At 42.6% G+C, this 19,788-nt stretch overlaps 1 protein-coding gene across 1 annotated transcript in view; it reads right to left on the reverse strand.

Moving 5' to 3' along the window:
• Positions 1-19,788, reverse strand: part of FBXL17 (F-box and leucine rich repeat protein 17) — a 415,020-nt gene that overhangs the window by 21,305 nt on the left and 373,927 nt on the right. Inside the window, exon 8 of the mRNA XM_038770404.1 lies at positions 4,925-5,067. Within this exon, the coding sequence (XP_038626332.1) occupies positions 4,925-5,067 (143 nt within the window). The remainder of the gene's footprint in view (positions 1-4,924; positions 5,068-19,788) is intronic.

The following is a 19,788-nucleotide window of genomic DNA, read 5'->3' on the forward strand; positions in this document are numbered from 1 at the left end:
AAGCCCATGCTCTTACCACTAAGCCATGCTGCTTCTGAGTCCCTAGTTCCAGGTAATGTTGAAGGTGTTGGTGACCTTTAGATCTAGGTTGGGAGTTTTTTGGGGGGGTTTATGGTTTCTGTTAAGTGTTTATTATGTGTCAGGCACTGAACTAAGTGCAGGGGTAGATATAAGCTAATCAGGTCGGACACAGTCCATGTCCCACATGGGGCTCACAGCCTTAATCTCCACTTTATAGATGAGGTAACTGAGGCCCAGAGAAGTGAAGTGACTTGCCCAAGGTCACACAGCAGGCAAGCGGCAGAGCCAGGATTAGAACCCAGACCCTTCTGTCTCCCAGGCCCGTGCTCTATCCATTAGGCCACACTGCTTCTCTGTGGGCAGATCTGGACTTTTGGTACTCATTCCAAGTCAACAGGTTTTTGGCTGTTGTGTTACTCACTGACCATTCTTGGGAGTTCACTAGTGTATCCGTACATTGGGCACCCGCTACGTACAAAGCTGTATGTGAACGAAAGAACAACTCTACCAAACACTTTGTAAGCCAAGTTCTGTTTCTTAGAACCCACTTCTAGGCTTTCCTCTGCATGGTGTCCTATGGTAAGTTCCCTCCTGCCTACTAATATAGTGCACCATGGCCTAAATGCATGGATTATGAGATGCATTGGTACTTGGGGGAGGGAGTGAAGGGGTTGTTTTGATTCATCTTGAATCCATTTAGCTTTCAAATCACAGATATTGAATGGCTCCTCTTTCTTGGGAGCCTGATGTCTTGGGTCTTTTTTATCTTGGGTGTATGTGTTCCCTCACCCAGTTGCGATGTTTTGGCCCCTGGGACCTCCGAAATGCTGAAGGTTCCCCAACTGATGATCTGGCCAGTGACATTGTAATAATGATGGCTTTGTTGAGTGTTTACTATGTGTCAAGCACTGTTCTAGGCACTGGGGTAGATACAAGCTAATCAGGTTGGATACAGTCCCTGTCCCACATGGGACTCAGTTTTAATCCCTATTTTACAGATGAGGGAACTGAGGCACAGAGAAGTGAAGTGACTTGCCCGAGGTCACACAGCAGACAAGTGGCAGAGGTAGGATTAGAACCCAGATCCCAGGGCTATGAAGAGAAGAGCAACTGCCATTAGGCCTAAGGAGTGAAGAAAGGATTGTACTGATGTTTTCTGGGATGACATGGAGCATCATGGGCCAAAGATGTCTCTATTTCTATTAGTTAGGAGGGATGCCACTAATCTGGCATGTATTGGGTTTGGGACCTGATTAAGTTCACTGATTGGTCTGAAGCCCAGTCATGTGAGAAATTACTTGATTCTGTGTTGGCCCCTCGGGGGTGGCTGTTCTGGTTGGCATGAAAGGCCAACTGCTTAGACTCAAGACTTGGATTTGTCCAGAGGCTAACTACTTGAGCTCTCAGGCATTTGATGATGATGATGATGACGATGGCATTTGTTAAGCGCTTACTATGTGCAAAGCACTGTTCTAAGCGCTGAGGGGGTTACAAGGTGATCAGGTTGTCCCTCGTGGGGCTCACAGTCTTAATCCCCATTTTACAGATGAGGTAACTGAGGCCCAGAGAAGTTAAATGACTTGCCCAAAGTCACACAGCCGACAAGTGGTGAGGCCAGGATTAGAACCCACGACCTCTGGCTCCCAAGCCCGGGTTCTTTCCACTGAGCCATGCTGCTTCCCATTATGAAACACAGGTGGTATTTTCCAGAGATGTACTTTTCTCATAGAGCTGTTTTGATTCATGTCCCTCTTTACAAGAAATATGCATTGTGTACTGGAGGGAATCAAGACAAAATTCACCTAGAATGGGGCACTAAAGTTACTCCAAATGCAAGGCTCTGAGCTCGGAGTGATGACATCCCAATCAGAATCAGATGGCTGGTTGAATAGAGTATGGGTCCATGCGTGTGTAAGTATCCTCAAGGCCAGAGTGCATCGGCAAGTCTTTGGTCGTCTGAAGTGAAATATTTTCTGCAGACTACTTTGGACCTTTTCTCTTTGCCAAAACATGATCTTCCTGAGGGCCAGTGTGGTCTTCCACTGCCTCACTTTTCGGGAACTAGGAAGATGTGCGATTTCTTTGTCTTTGTTTTCTAGGAACTGACTCTAAGGCATTTTCCCCCAAGTGGGATCCTCACCCTCCTTAGTGTTGTTTCAGCAGTTATTAAATGACATGACACATCAGGCAGTTTATGATGAATTTTAGGTGATGACTCTAGACTGTAAGGGCTTGTTATGGGCAGGGACCGTGGCTGCTAATTCTCTTGTACTGTGCTCTCCCAAGCGCTCAGTACAGTGCCCTGCACACAGTAGGCACTCAATAAGTATGACTGACTGAATGAATGACTCCCATGGCCGATCTTATCAAGTGCCCATTCCCTTATGAACCCTCAAGGTCCTTCCTGTTCTGGGATGGTTTCGCCGGCAAGATTAGTGTGTGTTAAACATTTTTCTTTCACTACTGGACCTGGCTGAAAGACCATCTTTGGCTTGGTTGTGATCAACTCTGGAGTGACAGGGTTCACATGTCTGTCAATAGCTGTGGGGTTTTGATCACATTTTAGTTCCCATGAGGTCTTTTGTTTTTCACCAATCTTCGCATTGGGAACAACCAAGAATGAACATGGGACACAGTACATACTTGGACTGACCTTCCTGCTCAGGACATTTTGAAGGATGGTCAGCATTCTGGATGGAAGAGATGTTCCTTCTGTGTTGCCTTGTCTTCCACAGTGGACTGATCATTTGGGGAGGAAGCCAGTTGCACGTAGGACTCATGTTTCTTCTCAAGTCATCTGGCCACCAGGATGATTGCTGGACCTGGAGGTCTCCTGGATTCAAATCATTTTCCATGGACGACTGGATCAAGGGTGACATGCTTTTAGGAAAGTTCATCATTTTTCCCTGGTCATGGTTTGCACTGGAATTGGGCAGAGAAAGTGAAGAAGCTGTGGTCATGGCAGGGTATGCTTGTTAGATGGGCTGATCCAGCATCCATACTTAGGAATTTTCAGAGGGGCCTCTGCTTCCACCCCACTGCATCATTGATGAGGCCACTGACCAGGAACTGAGTAAAGTCCGTCTCTACCCAGTAGTCTTCTTCAGGGGTGAGTCAGTACCATCTTGAGGCCATCAACCTCTCGCTTTTCCAAATCCTTGTGAGGTGTGACATTTCTGAGACTTTGGTCACCATCCAAGCGGGAGGAAGAAATGATGGTGCTGTCTTCTTCCTCCAATTCACCGTTCTTTTTTTAAGGTATCTGTTAAGCGCTTACTCTGTACCAGGCACTGCCATAAGTGCTGGGGGAGATACCAGCTAACTTCTGACAAGGAGGATGAGGTCTCTGCTCTGTGCCTTTAGCAACATGAAGACTGGGAGCATGTAGCGATTTCTCATGTGTTGAAGTCACTTCTGTTTGACAGAATAGGGAGAAGCGGGTCCAGGAGTCAGCTGAGCTACCATCCAATTAAACAGCTCCTTGAGAAGGTCTCGCAATGCGTGGAATGAGCCTGCACAGGAATGTCCACAGCTGCAGTCATTTGTGGTGATGGGGAAGAGGTAGTGGCTCTGGCCAGGACGGGATCAACTGCTGCTGTGGTTGGGGCAGAACAGCTTACCTCGTCGGAGGTTCCATGATGCACTGGACTCCAGGAGCATGGAGCAGTCCATATAATGCCTACACTATTCTGCCTGGTCTTTGCAGAACAAGGCGGTACGTGATGGGCACTTACTGGCAGGAGAATTACCTGTTTGCGTCCTGGTGCCTATGGTAGGAAGAGGTGGCCGGAGTACTGGGAATTAGCCCGGAGCCCTTGGAGGACTAAACAGGCCAGTACAGCTAACCAAGAGCTGCTCAAAAGAAAAAAGGATTCTTTCCCTTTACTACTTCTTTTGTTTTTCCAACTGGAATGGGGGAGGAAAAGAAAGAGAAGGAGGAGGGAGAGAAGGACAGGAGGGTCCCTGTCTCAAGTGACTTGCCTTCCAGTTCCCAGGTTGGGAAGCTTTCCCTCCCTTCCCCAAGGGCCGCCATTCTTAACTCTTACCTCCTGGCAGGGGGCAGGGCCTGTATAAAAAATTACCAACTACGGCTCCTATCTTGAGGGTGTCCTCTGGTCCTGAAAGAATTTCCGTTTCCTCCTCCCCGAGGTGGGTGGGCAAGAAGGAGGAAGGAATGAGGAACAAAAGCGGAAACAGGGGTGGGCATGGAACATGCACGTATTCTCCCCATGCTCTGCTGCAGTCCACAACACAGAAGGCAGCCAACGTGCCTTTCACCTCCGGTGTGGAAAGTGGCTAAAAGGGCCACTACCAGCCAAGTTCTTCAGCCCTGCCCGGAGCCAGGACTTGCCTGCTTCCTGTGCCTGGAGCAGAGCAGTGGCTTGAGGTAGAACACTGAATCCCTGGGGCTCAGGGACAGACCAGATGACAGAGCACCTTGGAAAAGCGTGCCAAGCAGTGGCTCTTTCCACACCCTTCCTGCACACCCACACACACACCCCCGCACCATGAGGGAGGGAGGCAGCAGAGAGGAAAAGATACCCGGAAGGGATTACCTAATTGATGAGCTGACAACACCTATACCCACCTTTGAGAGAGAACCTTGGCTCCAAAGTCCATGCTCCTACCTATTAAAGCCTGGTGGGGTCAGGCCATAAGCATCAAAATCTTGATCAATTAAAAAGCTCCTGGTGTGAGCTTTCCCTCCAGCCCCCCATTTTTTTTTCTAACCTAAATTGAGCTTTTAAGACCACGAACACAACACTGCAAGTTAATTTTGGTTACCTGACATTTTGCCATCGTGGTCTTACATGGCCATTAGAGGTAAATCAGAGCAAGATGTACATCTTTAACCAGATTACCTTCACCCCAAACCAACACAGTACTTAGAGACAACTCCTACCTTATCACATCTCATCAACCCTAAATAGCGTAGGGATTTGCTGCTTTGGGCAATCAGCGTGGCTCCCTGATCGGTGATTTCTTTGCACCAGCCGACATCAACAGTCTCTATGGTCGTGCTGTATCGCCCGATGGCTATCAGAGCTGTGTAGAGTAAAAAGGAGAGAGAAAGAAAGTAGACACATTAAGTCTGGAAACTTAAGGCTCAGATCTTCTTCCCTGCCTTTTACCACTACTTTGATTGCCTGGACAGGGGGGAAAAATAAATCCAAATGAAATTCCAAGCCCCCAGGCTACCCCTACCCCAAAGTCAGAAGTAGCCAAATCTAGCTGGAATAATTCCAGAGTTTCCTTAGGAAAACTTGCTTTAAATAGTCTTTAGAGGTGTGTCATATTGCTTACTCCTTTCTCTACCAATTGGCGTAATTCTTTCCATCTGCTCCTATCTTGTAAAATGTAAAAGAATATAACATTTTCCACATTAGTTCTCCTTAGGATATCCTACATTTCCCCTGTAGGAATTAAGAATACATTATATATACTGTTGGATTTAATAGGTACCATGTTGTATTCAAGTGACAGGAAGTACATTTGCTTATGGTGAATTTCCTACGTTATCAAAAGTCCTCCGTCATATAAACACACAAAATGAATGCTGTGGTTTCAAAACGATGACTGTTTCTTAAGTCTTCTTGAACTCCACAGTTTTGCCATTCTTTAAAACACAGAAGCTTATCCCCAGATCTATGATGTGCACTACTTATTATCAACATAAAGCTCTATGATCTATCACCCTGTTTGAGCAAACACTATATGCTAGCAATCGCCAATTAGTGAATGTTTAACTCAGACATATCCTTTTACTGATCCTTTGATCTGATACATTCATCTCTAAATGAACTAAGGAATAAAAGATAATCACACCCACAAGCTACAATAAGTTGAGAGCAAATTATTTTATGAATAAACACCTCCGACAGTTCTTCAATTCAATAAGCCAACCTCACATCAAAGCCCAGTGAATGTTATGACATTTCCATGCTCCCAGATAGCACAGTCAGACCGGATCCCGCTGGTGGATAGGGGTGACCTGCTTGCATTTTCTGAGCTTCGTTAACCTTTATGGTTTCACTTGGTACATTCTCTCACCAGCTTCACTGAATAGCTCCTCGTTGCCTGAAAGGGGGTAAGGACAGATTCTGAAAAGTGTCCATATTCTTCCCTACAGTTGAATAAATGGTGGGAAGTCAAGGCATGCGATTCAGGCAGTGCCTGTCGGTTGGATTTCTCCTTCTTGCTCATGCTGCTGCAGACAGGGGACTGGGTACTTTAGGAAGCATGCTGCACAAACCCAGCTCATGTCATGCTGGGTTGAAGTAGCTTAGTGCCCGTGTAGCCCAGCATGTGTCTCTTGTCAGCAGCAGCCTGACCTGGAATGGTTCCCTGATTCTAATTAGTGGACGAGCCATTCATCAGTGGTATTTACTGAGCGCTTACTGTATGCAGAGCACTGCACTAAGCACTTGTGAGAGAACAACACAACACAGTTGGTAGACACGTTCCCTGCCCACAAGGAGTTTACAGCCCAGACAGCTGCAGTCCTGCTTCCTCCTAAGATAGAAGGCGAGTGATGGTCGGGTGGTTGATGTACAATATTATTTGTTTTGCTTTTTTTTAATGGCATTTCTTAAGCGCTTACTATGTTCCAGACACTGTATCGAGTGCTTGGGTAGATACAGGTTAATCAGGTTGGACACAGTCCCTGTCCCAAATGGGGCTCACAGTCTTCATCTCCCTTTTATGGATGAGGTAACTGAGTCCCAGAGAAGTGACGTGACTTGCCCAAGGTCACCCAACAGACAAGCGGCACTGCCAGAATTGGAACCCAGGTCCTTCTGACTCCCAGGCCCGTGTTCTATCCACTAGGCCATGCTTCTTTATTCTTGTACCTGACAGCACACACCAGCCAGATTAATTCTTCTTCTTCAAAAATCCAATCCCACTAGCCTCAACTATTTAACTTAAAAGAAGGTAAACCTGAAGTTTGCTCAACGTGCTTTCCACTTCCCCGTACACCTCCCCAGTAGGGATCCCAACACAAACTGGCTGAGGGGCCAGCATAACTTGGATGACCAGAGTTCTTGGCTGATCCAAGTTGATTTAATTTTTTCTTCTCTCCCTGGGGCCTGCCATCCACTGCCTCAGCACTTTTGCACTGGCATCCACTATTTAAGCACTTACTCATCCTCATATTCATCTTTGTGCTTTCCCTCCTATGTGTAATTCTGCAGTCACGGAATTTTTACCTATTGTAAAATCTAAGCAAATGCCCTAATGCTATGAAGAAATAAGGAAGAAATGTCAACAACAGGATTAATATCTTTCATGTGACATTTGGATCAAAGCCATGAGCTAAGAAGTTTTTTGGCACTGTTATGAATCCAGAAGTGTCAAAAGTGCACTTTGTAGAAGCCCAAAGGATTAAAAAAACAAATAGTGACAAAAGACAGTATAGTTAAAACTGCCCTCCTCTCCCCCAAACACACACACACACACACACACACACACACACACACACACTCTCTCTCTCTCTCTCTCTCTCTCTCTCTCTCAAACCTGATATAACTCAAATAGAAGTGGCCAAGAAATGAGTTAAATTTCAGATACTAATCCTAAATACATTAACTGCACATTTACAGAACTAAATGTATACACATATAAATGGTCTATAATATATGGCCAGCATTTCTTTTATTTCTCATCTCAACTCTTTTGTTTCACAAAATGAAATGCAACATTAGTAATAAATTCAGTATTGGAACCAAATTCCATGCTGATCAGCTTAACTTCATTTTCTTTCTTTTTTTATTTGGTTTGGGTTGAAAAGAAGACAGGTTCAAATACAGTTTTAATGTGGTTTGGCTGAACAATAGCAAAACAGCTTTTGGTGAACACCAGACAACTTTCTATGTAATTTCAAGTAAGGTGCTGGTGAAAGAAACCTCCTTTGTGTACTCTGGGGAAAAAATAAACAACAAGAAAAATCAAAAGCAAATGCAAACTCAGGAAACCAAATAAGTTAAAAGGAAACTTCAAATGCATATTTACTTTTAAAAGGTTCAAAGAGTATGAAGTTTGCTTTTGATTGTCAGCTTTATCCAAATCCCTTTGCTTTCTAAGAATCAAATAAAAATGAATGATTGCCCAATCATGATTAAAATATAATATGAAATATTAAAAGTGAACACTGGACGTGGGGCAGCATGTTTAGAATCCCATTATTAAGAGGTATCAGTATTAAATATCTATTCTTATCAAGTCAGAGCAGAAACATGCAAGCATTGTCTAACAAATGGATCCCCGCATTAGTCTGCTCAAGCATTTGACCTTTCAAAGCAGAGGGTCCTCTACATTTTAAAACTGAAATGTGAGAATTATTTATAAGTTGTGTACTTCTTCCCAAAGATAATCAAGCACCAAAAGAATGGAGTTCATGAAAAAAATATATTAAAACAAAAAGCATACCTTTTAAATAGATTCAAGAGTACATGGAAAAATAGCCCTTTCTTTCCTTTCTTTTCCCCACAAAAGAGAAAAGCTGAGTTTATTTGGAGGATAGAGAATGACTTAAGTTTCCATGAATTTCAAACATAAAATCAATCGAGTTACATATTGAGAAGTAGCCCCCCTAAATTAGAACTAGTACTCTGGCTTTTGATAGTGGTGTTTTGGATTTTGGTAAAAAAATGAATGCCTGATGGAAGGTAAAATTCCCCTGACGATGCCCTTTTTCCAATTGTGCCATTCTGTAATCAGAATGAAAAGAATGCCTTCCTAACACTGTCGCAGAGCTGACATCCTTAAAATGAGACTGTCAATGGCTCCTGTTGACCTCTGACAAAATATCAAAACAAAATAGAAACTCTAGGAGAGTGGGGGATCCTCCCTCTCAAGTGCCCTGCCCCAATCCGGTCAAGAAAACTTTCTTAATGGCTTCCACATTTACTCACATGCCTCCTCCTCTCTACATATAGGTTTGTGTTGGAATGTGATGCTATTGAGATAAAGGTCTTATCTGCATTTGAGGATGTGGCAGACAAACCATTCCTCACTGCACCCTGCTGCATTTGAAAACCTGCCTCTTGATATAATGGTCTTCCCAGAGCCTCTGCTCAAGGCTGATCCAAGCCTCTGATCCAAGACTGTGTGCTAGGCTGGCCTGTCTGCTGATGTTATCTCCTCGCAATTTACTGTTGTAGAACATTATTTGAGACTGTGCTTCACTGGGTCTTTAAAACATCTGTTTACCTTCTCTGTTTGCCATACCGCAGCTTAAATCTTAGGCATCTGGCTAACCACCATTCTCAATCCATGCCCCAAACCCAAGAGCTGGGCTGCAATGAGCACTGTCTCGATACCGGTTGACTGACTGATTGTGTTCCAGAACTTGACTGCTGGCAATCTAGTCTTGACATTTGATATTCAAGTGGGCTTCACTGGGAATGCTAATGAAACTTCCTGAGAAGCCAGATGTGCTTTCTGAAATTGGCCTTAGTCACAAAGCCATATGGTTGGGTTGGACACTTCAAAATGAAGATAAGTGCCATGCTGTCAGTCTTCTGAAGGTAATGTTGACCTTCCTTATTTAACTTCCTAATTATCTGTCTATTATTTGGTGGGCACATTCATTCATTCATTCAGTCATTTATTGAATGCTTACTGTGTGCAGAGCACTGCACTAAGCGCTTGGAAAGTACAATTCGGCAAAAGATAGAGACAATCCCTACCCAACAAAGGGCTCAAGTAACTCTGATCCTGGCTCCCAGATGCTCTTGTTCACTGTATATGCTTGGATTTCACTGTTTGAGCAAGAGCACGCTTAGTCATACTCAGTTTAGGACCCACCTGCAGTGCAGCTAGCCTAGAATTCTGGGGGACCAGGAGCCTATAATTCTCCCTCCACACCCTTTCCCCATTCTCATGGTCTCTGGAAGAGAAAGGGAAGGAACATGATTTTGGGATAGTATCCCTATGATCTGGTTTTCATCAAAAATCATCTCAACCTAATTATGCCGCTCCTTAATAGTCGGCTTCAAGGATCTCCCCCAGTTCTCTCTTCCTCCTTACATATAGGCTCTGTTGAGCCCCCACAGCCAGCCTGCATGCACTCCTGGCTCTGCCCAAGCTTATGAACCTCACTCTCCATTTTCTCACCTCTGACTCAATCACACAAGTCCTTCCTCTTGCCTGAAACTCTCTCACCTTCAAATTTGCCAAACTATAACCGTACCCATTTTCAACAAAACCCATTTCCTGAAAATTCACCTACTCCAGGAGACATTTCCCGATTGATTGTCACTACCCCTGGTTGTGTCATCCCCAAAGCTACCCTGACCACTTTCAGTACTCTCCCAAGAGGGTAGTACTGTAGGTGCTTGAAATGTACTACTGATTGAAGGGATGGAGCTTCTGTATCCCTTACATTCACATCAAACAGAACACTTTCCACCAATGGAGGTGCACCAGTTTGGGGACATTTCATTAGGCAACCCTCAGGGAGGGTGGAGTCTGTTCCTAGCAATGGTACCTAGAAAACTGCAACAATGTGACACTAAAGACTGAAGTTCTGGGATTCAGATGGCTGGACAGCTTTTGGATTTCTTTTTAAGTAAATCCCATCCAGGAGACAGAAGGTTAGTCTTCCTTAAGTAGTGTATGACCCCTAGTGGGTTTGCAGCTGAGACACAAAATCCCTCCATTGGCAAGCTATTGCAGGATGGGTTTTATGTGTCCCTGCATACTCTGTTCATATCAACCTCTGGTGAATGGCAGCAATCAAAGCATTGCTACTTTCAGGGTAACATATGTCGTTTCAGTCACTGTACAACTATTATGAAATTAACAAGAGGATGATAAATTCCCCCTCCCCATCCCCCCTGCCTTACCTCCTTCCCCTCCCCACAGCACCTGTATATATGTATATATGTTTGTATGTACGTATTTATTATTCTATTTATTTACTTATTTTATTTGTACATACTTATTCTATTTATTTTATTTTGTTAATATGTTTTGTTTTGTTCTCTGTCTCCCCCTTCTAGACTGTGGGTAGGGACCATCTCTATATGTTGCCAACTTGTACTTCCCAAGCGCTTAGTACAGTGCTCTGCACACAGTAAGCGCTCAATAAATACGATTGAATGAATGAATGAATGAATGAATGAAATTAAAAAACGAACAAACAACGAAACGAACATGTGGATCCTGGCAGTTATTCCTGGTTTGGAGCCTCAGGGTAGAAGGGACAGAGTCTTTAGAGGCATCTTATAGATATGGCCTTTAGTAGTAGCAGTACTAATACCCCATTTGGTGAGGTGCATTGTACTAGGCACTTAAAAAGTACACAATAATGAAATGCTGAGTTCCCTGCCCTCAAGGAGATTACACTCTGTGGGAGACAAACATAAACATGTTTAAAACTACAGAGGTCGAAAACAAATGAATAAAATCAACACATATATGTATATCAGTGCTAAAGAGGGTATAAAGACATTTCTATGTATTTTTGCAGCACTGAGTCCATGAGGAAAGGGTGAGTTGGGACTCCAATGATTCCAAGCAAGCTAGTATTTTTCATGATGCCACTTGCACGCTCTCGTCTCTGCAAGTCATGTTTCCACTGAGACACAGAGTACAACAAGCAAGTAGGCGCGGAGGGGTATAGGAAGTTCGTTTATATATAAGGCCCCATCCACGGCTGAAGCAAAATGCACCACGGCGCCGACACTACATGACAGCACCACAATCCAACAGGCAGCTGCTTTGAAAATCCCTGTGTCCTTGTTCACTCTTTTTATTATGGTATTTGTTAAAAGTGCTTACTGTGTGCCAGGCACTGTTCTAAGCACTGGGGTAGATACAAGATCATCAGATTGGGCACAGTCCTTGTCCCACATGGGGCTCACAGTTTTGCTCCCTGTTTTACAGATGAGGTAACTGAGACACAGAGAAATTAAGTGACTTACCCAAGGTCACACAGCAGACAAGTTGCAGAGCTGGGATTAGAACCCAGGTCCTTCTGACTTCCGGACCCACGTACTATCCACTGGGTCCCGCTGCTTCCACACTAATAACTACTAAGTCTGGTATTTGTTAAGCGCTATGTGCCAAGCACTGTTCTAAGAACAGGGCTACCCCAAGTAGGCTACCCAACAAGTTAATCAGGTTGGACACAGTCCCTGTCCCACATGGGGCTCACACTCTTAACCCCTATTTTACAGATGAGGTCACTGCAGCCCAGAGAAATATCAAGTCACAAAGCAGACATGTGGCAGATCCGGGATTAGAACCCAGGTCCTTCTGATGCCCAAGCCCATGCACCATCCACTAAGGCACAATACTTCTACCCCCATTAACCAGTGATTTTTCAAGATTGCCTGCCTGCCTCACAGAATGCCCTACAAGGTTCTTTGGTTAGAAACCTTTGCAATTTACGGTACAGTCCCAGCAAGCACTACCCTACTTGCAGAACCAGGGCTAGACTAGACTCCAAGTCATCTGATTCCCAGAGCTGTGCTCTCTCCACTTGAGCACTTAGAACAGTGTTTGACATAGAGTAAATGCTTAACATTACTATTAATAACATTATCATTATTACTAGTAACACCATTATCTTAATCATTAGCTTGCCATTGCACTAGAGCAACGATTTACTGTCTGTAGCCCTAGAAAGGTGAACGAGTTAATGGGGCATCTAAGAGTTCAGTTTTTGTCCAGGGAATGGTTTATCATGGGGCCAGATCTGGCTCACTGTTCACAAGTCCCTTTGTATAACTGCCATCCTTTAACCAAGACCCTCCTTGAAGCAAAATCAATCAATGGTATTTATTGACTGCTCACTATGTGTACAGTACAGAGTTGGTAAACACAGTGTTCAGTGCTCTGCACACAGTAAGCACTCAATACAATTGATTGACTGTCCACAAGAAGCTTACAGTCTAGAGGAGAAGAAAATTACAAACATGAGCATAGGTACTTAAAGGGGACAGATCCGAGTATACGTGTGATGGACAGGGAGTGGGGGGAAAAGAGGCCTTAATCGGGAAAGCCTGTTAGGGGAGATGTGATTTTCATTAGGCTTTGGAGGTGGAGAGAGTGGTGGTCTGTCGTATATAAAATGGGAAGGAGTTCCAGGCCAGAGGGAGGATGGGTCCAAGGAATCGGACGCAATAGAGATGAGATAAAGGTACATAGTGTAAACCGGTCACTAGAGGAGTGAAGTGTACTGACTGGGTTGTAGTAGGATATCAGCGAGGTGAGGTAAGAGCGGGCAAACTGACTGAATACTTTAAATCAATCAATCAATCAATCGTATTTATTGAGCGCTTACTGTGTGCAGAGCACTGTACTAAGCACTTGGGAAGTACAAGTTGGCAACATATAGAGACAGTCCCTACCCAACAGTGGGCTCACAGTCTAAAAGCTGACGATAAAGACTTTCTGTTTGATGTGGAGGTGGATGGGCAACTAATGGAGGTTCTTTAACTATCATCTATCTTAAATCTCTTAAATACTCTTAAATACTGCACACAGTAAAGCGCTCAATAAATACGATTGAATGAATATGTATACATGCTTGTACATATTTATTACTCTATTTTACTTGTACATATTTATTCTATTTATTTTATTTGGTTTATATGTTTGTTTTGTTGTCTGTCTCCTCCTTCGAGACTGTAAACCCGCTGTTGGGTAGGGACCGTCTCTATATGTTGCCAAAACTTGTACTTCCCAAGTGCTTAGTACAGTGCTCTGCACACAGTAAGCGCTCAATAAATACGATTGAATGAATGAATGAATGAATCTCTGTTTCCATCAATTTAACAGTAGAAAATTGATGGGTGCATAGATAGGTGTATTTTAATTTAGGAGATTATTTTACTAAAATAACCTTTGATAAACTTTGCCGCAGTGTGGGCCCTGGTAAGGAGATTCAGCTCAGATTACCTGAAAAGATCTTTAGGAAATGCTAGCGGTACCATTTACCTCATTCCATCATCTACCCACTGCATATGCAACAAGCATTGCATTTAACCACCTACTTTTCAGGTCCGTAGAGAGATGTCTTTAAAATACACACTATGATTGACAGGACCTAAAAAACTATAATGCCATAAATATTTATACAGACCCTTACAAACAAACTAGTATTGGGTTAGGAAATCCAATTTATCCTTAGTGGTAGAAGCCTTGAAAAGTTAAGAATTAGAATTTAAAATTTCTTAGTTATCTAAATACTGTGCTCTCAAAAAAAATCAATTATTCCACAAAGAATTATCTGGTAAAGGGTTCCTTCTTTTTTGTTTAACCATTTCATTTTAACTAACTACATCTTTGTTACTGGGCATAAATTTCTTTCAGTAATGTCCAAAGATGATCGAATGCTTCGATTGGGGTTTTTAAAAAACAGAATGTTTAAGAGTGACAATGACTTGGAAAAAGTCAGAAAAACTTGGAGAAAAGGGAAAAACATACAACAAATAAGTATAGAATAAAATGCATCTCAATTTGGAATTTTAAAATTTCATATCAACACAGTCCTCTTCATTCTATTGTAGCAGCTAGACCTAATGAATTTCAGGAGGAAATCTGCATTTAGTATGAGTTTACCTATAAAGCGTTAGTTGCAACTCAGAAGGAGAAAGAGGCAGGCAAAACCCCAATGTTCTTAATGTCTAGACTATAGACGATAAATAGTAAAACTGTCCAGGGGAAGGATTTCTTCTTAAGGAATAACGAGGTAATAATAATGGCATTTATTAAGTATTTACTATGTGCAGAGCACTGTTCTAAGCGCTGGGGAGGTTACAAGGCAATCAGGTTGTCCCACAGGGGGCTCACAGTCTTACTCCCCATTTACAGATGAGGTAACTGAGGCACAGAGAACTGAAGTGACTTGCCCAAAGTCACACAGCTGACAACTGACAGAGCGGGATTTGAACCCAAGACCTCTGACTCCAAAGCCCGGGCTCTTTCCACTGAGCCACACTTTCTCTTAGCTAATTACATTATCTTGTAATACTGAGTTGATCAAATGCAGAATATTTCTGTAAAGCATATACTAAACCTGAGTGTTACTGACATTTAATGAACAATCATGCTGCAGTTTGAAAACCAGGGCAAAATATACTGTTATGTGTTGCCAACTTGTACTTCCCAAGTGCTTAGTACAGTGCTCTGCACACAGTAAGCACTAAATAAATACAATTGATTGATTGTTAATCTCAAGTTTACTGGGCACTTTATCAATGACATTTCATTTTCCAGGTAATTGTGAATACAGTAAGTCATTTAGGTGAGTAGAGTTATTAACATTCACTGTCCAGAATAGTAAAAATTCTGAAAAGTGATATTTTGTGAAGAATGCTATTATTACTTTTATACATTGATAGCATTTCCTAGTAGTAGCAGTAGAATAATAAGAGCAGCATTTACTAACTGCCTATTTGGTGCAATGCACTGTATAGGCAAGTACTGAAAAAAGGAGGAGTTTAATACTCTAACAGTTAGCAATGGAAATCATGTATTAGGCCATCGTGTTTTGCTTACACAAATGCTACACTGTTTCCTAAGTATGTTTTTTGGTGCTGTCTTGGGATCAGAATTTAAATAAAATTTCACATTTTAATACAATCAGTGGTAATGATTGAGCGCTTACTGTGTGCAGAGCACTGTACTGAGCACTTGGGAGAGCACATACAATGCAGCTAGTAGACATGATTTACAGGTAGAAAATTTTTCATTATTGTTTTTCTTTGCTTCATTTCAGTTGGCTTGCTAACTATGCATCCCACCCCCACCTCAATCTTTCAGTCACTCATTTCCTATTTACAACCTTCATATAAACACCACGGATGTTAAATTCGATAATTTTCCTCAAGTCCAATGACTGAATATTCAGCTATACATACAAACATGCATATGTATGTTAGTCACAGGTATTCACAGACACAGTGTACACCAAGGTAAAGGGAACCTGAGAGACACAGTACAGTGAGTAGGGGATCACCTTATGCTGGGCCAGGATTCTCTCTCAAGCGCAAACGCTCCTTCTCCCCACCCCCTCCCCCCACACATGCATTTCATTGGAATCAAAAACTGCTTTGGGGGTGCAGCTGTGGGCAAATAGCTGCTATATCTAAATCATGTAATGGGAAATCATGCTACTGTTTTACAGTCAGGGCCCAAAGAGCCTGGTACTCTTCTCCAGTTAACAGGGCTTCATCAATGCAAAACTCACAATATCCAAAGCATCTGTCCATGTTTATGGACCACAACCTAATCCCTGCTCATGGCCTTGCTTTTCCTGTTGGATCACAGGACTAGAGATAAAAGCTGGCATCATTGTTATCACCGCTACGAAGTCAGACATGAATTTATTGGGTAAATAAAGGGATGGCGGCCCAACAAGTAAATGTTTTAGCTTTCATCACATGTTAGTTGCAATTTTGGTTCATTTCATTAGCATCACTTGGTGGGGAAAATCGAGAGACGATTATCTAACTGAACCATAACCTAATTCATTTCCATGCACTTAGTGGAAATCTTTAGCTTAGATAGAACTGCTTCATCATGCCTTTTGCTATCCTGTCCAAAAAAAACTCCTAGGCCATGAAGTTCAAACAGGCCAATCATCTTGTTATTTTGTACATAAATCTGTCACTCTAGTGAATGCAGGAAATGGGATTCCTATGTGCGCAAGGACTCTAAAAATAGACTCCAGACACTTGTTACATTCCAGAGTGAATACTCCCATCAGCCTCTTTACTGGTGTCCCTGATTCAAGTCTCCTATTTTTCCAGTGTGAACTTCACTCTGCTACTGCGCTTGACATTCTGCACCTATCTCAAAAGTCTTCAAATGGTTACCCATTTCTATTGCATCAAGGACAAATTCCTGACCACTGGCTTTAAGGCACTCCCATCAGCTCTCTCCCCATGATTTAACCAGGCCCTTTCCCTATTATACCATGAGGAACTCTTCATTCCTCTAGAGATAACTTAGTCACTGAGAGTCATTCTCATCTCTCCTGCCTCTGACTCCTTCTTCACACCACCACCACCCTCCCTCAAATTTGCCACGGCACAGCTCCTCCTGGCTACAAAACCCCTTTGAAAGCTTATCTCCTATAGGAGGCCACTATAGACTTTATTTTGCTTGTACATATTTAGTATTCTATTTATTTTCTTAATGATGTGCATCTAGCTAGCTTTATTTCTATTTATTCTGATGACTTGACACCTGTCCACATGTTTTGTTTTGTTATCTGTCTCCCCCTTCTAGACTGTGAGCCGTTGTTGGGTAGGGACCGTCTTTATCTGTTGCCAACTTGTACTTCCCAAGCGCTTAGTACAGTGCTCTGCACACAGTAAGCGCTCAATAAATATGATTGAATGAATGAATATACACATTTCCTTCTTTCTCCTTATCTGTAAATAATTTGTGTATGTGTCTCCCCTGCTCAGTCCAGACTCTGCCACTTTTCTGCTGTGTGATCTAGAACAAGTCACTCAACTTCTCGGTGTCTCAGTTTCCTCATCTGTAAAATGGAGATTCAATACCTGTTCTCCCTTCTACTTAGACTGTAAGTCCAATGAGGGAAAGGGACTGTGCCTACCTTATCATGTAACTACCTGAGTGCTTAGTACAGCACTTGGAGTAAGCACCATTATTGTTAATATTAGACTGTAAACTCCTTCATGGCAGGGATTGTGTCTCCTAACTCTATTGTTCTCTCCAAAGTGCTTAATAAGGTGCTCCAGTCAGCGTATGCACTACCGAGTGGTTGATTAGTCAGTATTTCTTGCTTTGGTGGATTAATTTGCATTTTCAAGTCTGAAAACCTTTTTCCTGCTGCCTAACAGATTTCTTTGTCCATGTTTTCAAAATCCATTTGTCCATATGATCTCTGGGCATGGCACCCTTGAAGTGATTATCTTTACACTTTGGAGGAATGGGAGCTGGACCACTCTGCTCTTTAATAGGTCAGTAGTAACTGCTATGATATTGGAGAACCAACCTACCAACTGTACTGTGTGATGGCAGATGAGAGGTTGTGGGAAAAAAATTCAAATGACAAGGGCCTGGGAATTCATTCACCTAATTATGGTTACATGCCAGTAGATTTTAACTGTTGTAGCAGTGAATGTAAGCTCCCCCTAGGCCGTAAGCTCCTGTGGTCAGGGAAGGTGTCTTACCAGCACTTAGTACAGTCCTCTCCACCCAGTAAACACTAAATACAATTGATTGAGGCCTATGGAAAGCTATCAGCATCCATATAGTGATTCATTAGCCAAGCAATCATACTGATATTTTAATTTATATGTGATCAGATCATTTGTGGGCAAACAAGTATCCTTCTGTGGCTTTAGACTACTATATGCAGATTACTATGGATGTTATACCTCTCACAATTACAGAAAATAGTCAACTAGATGGTAGGGCACATTGCAGTCCGACCAACATCCTAACATTAAAAAAAGGAGCAAAGGGTTAGACTGTAAGCGCCTCATGGGCGGGGAACATGTCTATAAACTTTGTTGCACCGTACTCTCCCAAGAGTGCTTAGTCCAGTGCTCTGCCCACAATAAGCACTCAATAAATACCACTGATCAATCGATTAACCTAATCTCACAAGCCAACCTGTGAAAGGATAGAAAAGAGCACAGGTGACTTAAGTGTTATGAAGTACGACTGGACTACAGATCCTTGTATAGTGAATTGGTACTTACACCAGTATTTACTCTATTCATTGTCATATTTGAATTCGATCAAGGGTGGTTCAATGCTGGGATCCCCGTGGTCCAATTCAGCTTCTGAAAGTGGAAGCAGGGGTAGGAGCCAAACTCCCAATTCTGAATCATTTTTGGAAGTTGAGGAGGGGGAATTCCTTCTGGAGATGGTCAGTCTTAGTGACTGCTTTGTACTCTCCCAAGTGCTTAGAATAGTGCTCTGCATACAGTAAGTACTCAATAAATACAATTGACTGAATGCTTGGCAATCCAGTGAGGCAATCCCCTAAAGTTGGGTTTCCTAGAAGCTCCTGGCCCTTATGCATTTGCGTGCGCGCACGCATGTGTGTGTATGTATATATGTGTGTGTGTGTGGGTATCCCTTTCAGATTTTCATCTACATTTTATCAAAGATGTTAAAAACAAATCAACTGTGTACATGGAATATATTCTACGCTAAACATTGTAACTAACATAAAAAATCTACCTTTCTACAATTTAAAATCCCAAAGAAAATCTAAAATTCGAGGCTTTTGCTCTTTGGTTTAACATTTTTTCTATTTCCTATACATTCTTTATAGGTGTATTCTATTTCTGTAAAAGAGTTTCTCTCATAACCAGCATGAACTGTTTACTCACTTTAACCTCCGTGTAAAATGTACATCGATACATGTGCACATATGTAAGAGCATTAAAGAAGTAAAGAGTATATTGATATACACACACCAAATGTTTGAATGCATTGCTTAGGTGAAGATATTTGCTCACTCACATGGCCTACACATATAGAAAAGCTCAGTTTCGAGCCTTTGTCCATCTGGAATTATTTTTATAATGGAATTCCATATCGTAGTTTTTGGGGTGGAGACAAGCTTTTTAATAAACTCTGTATGTTTCATATTTTCTCCTGGCCTCACCTGCCTCAGGCTGCTGGGGCCTCTCGCGGTAATTCTGTTGGTCTACCTTTGTGCATGTGTGCCTGTGGGCAACATTTCTTGAGAATGAAGTAGGGGACTGCAATCAAACTCAGCAGGAATATAAGGGCATGACCATGCCGGGAAACCAATCTAATATA

Source organism: Tachyglossus aculeatus, chromosome X3, assembly GCF_015852505.1.
Source record: "Tachyglossus aculeatus isolate mTacAcu1 chromosome X3, mTacAcu1.pri, whole genome shotgun sequence".
NCBI classification, from domain to species: Eukaryota; Metazoa; Chordata; class Mammalia; order Monotremata; family Tachyglossidae; genus Tachyglossus; species Tachyglossus aculeatus.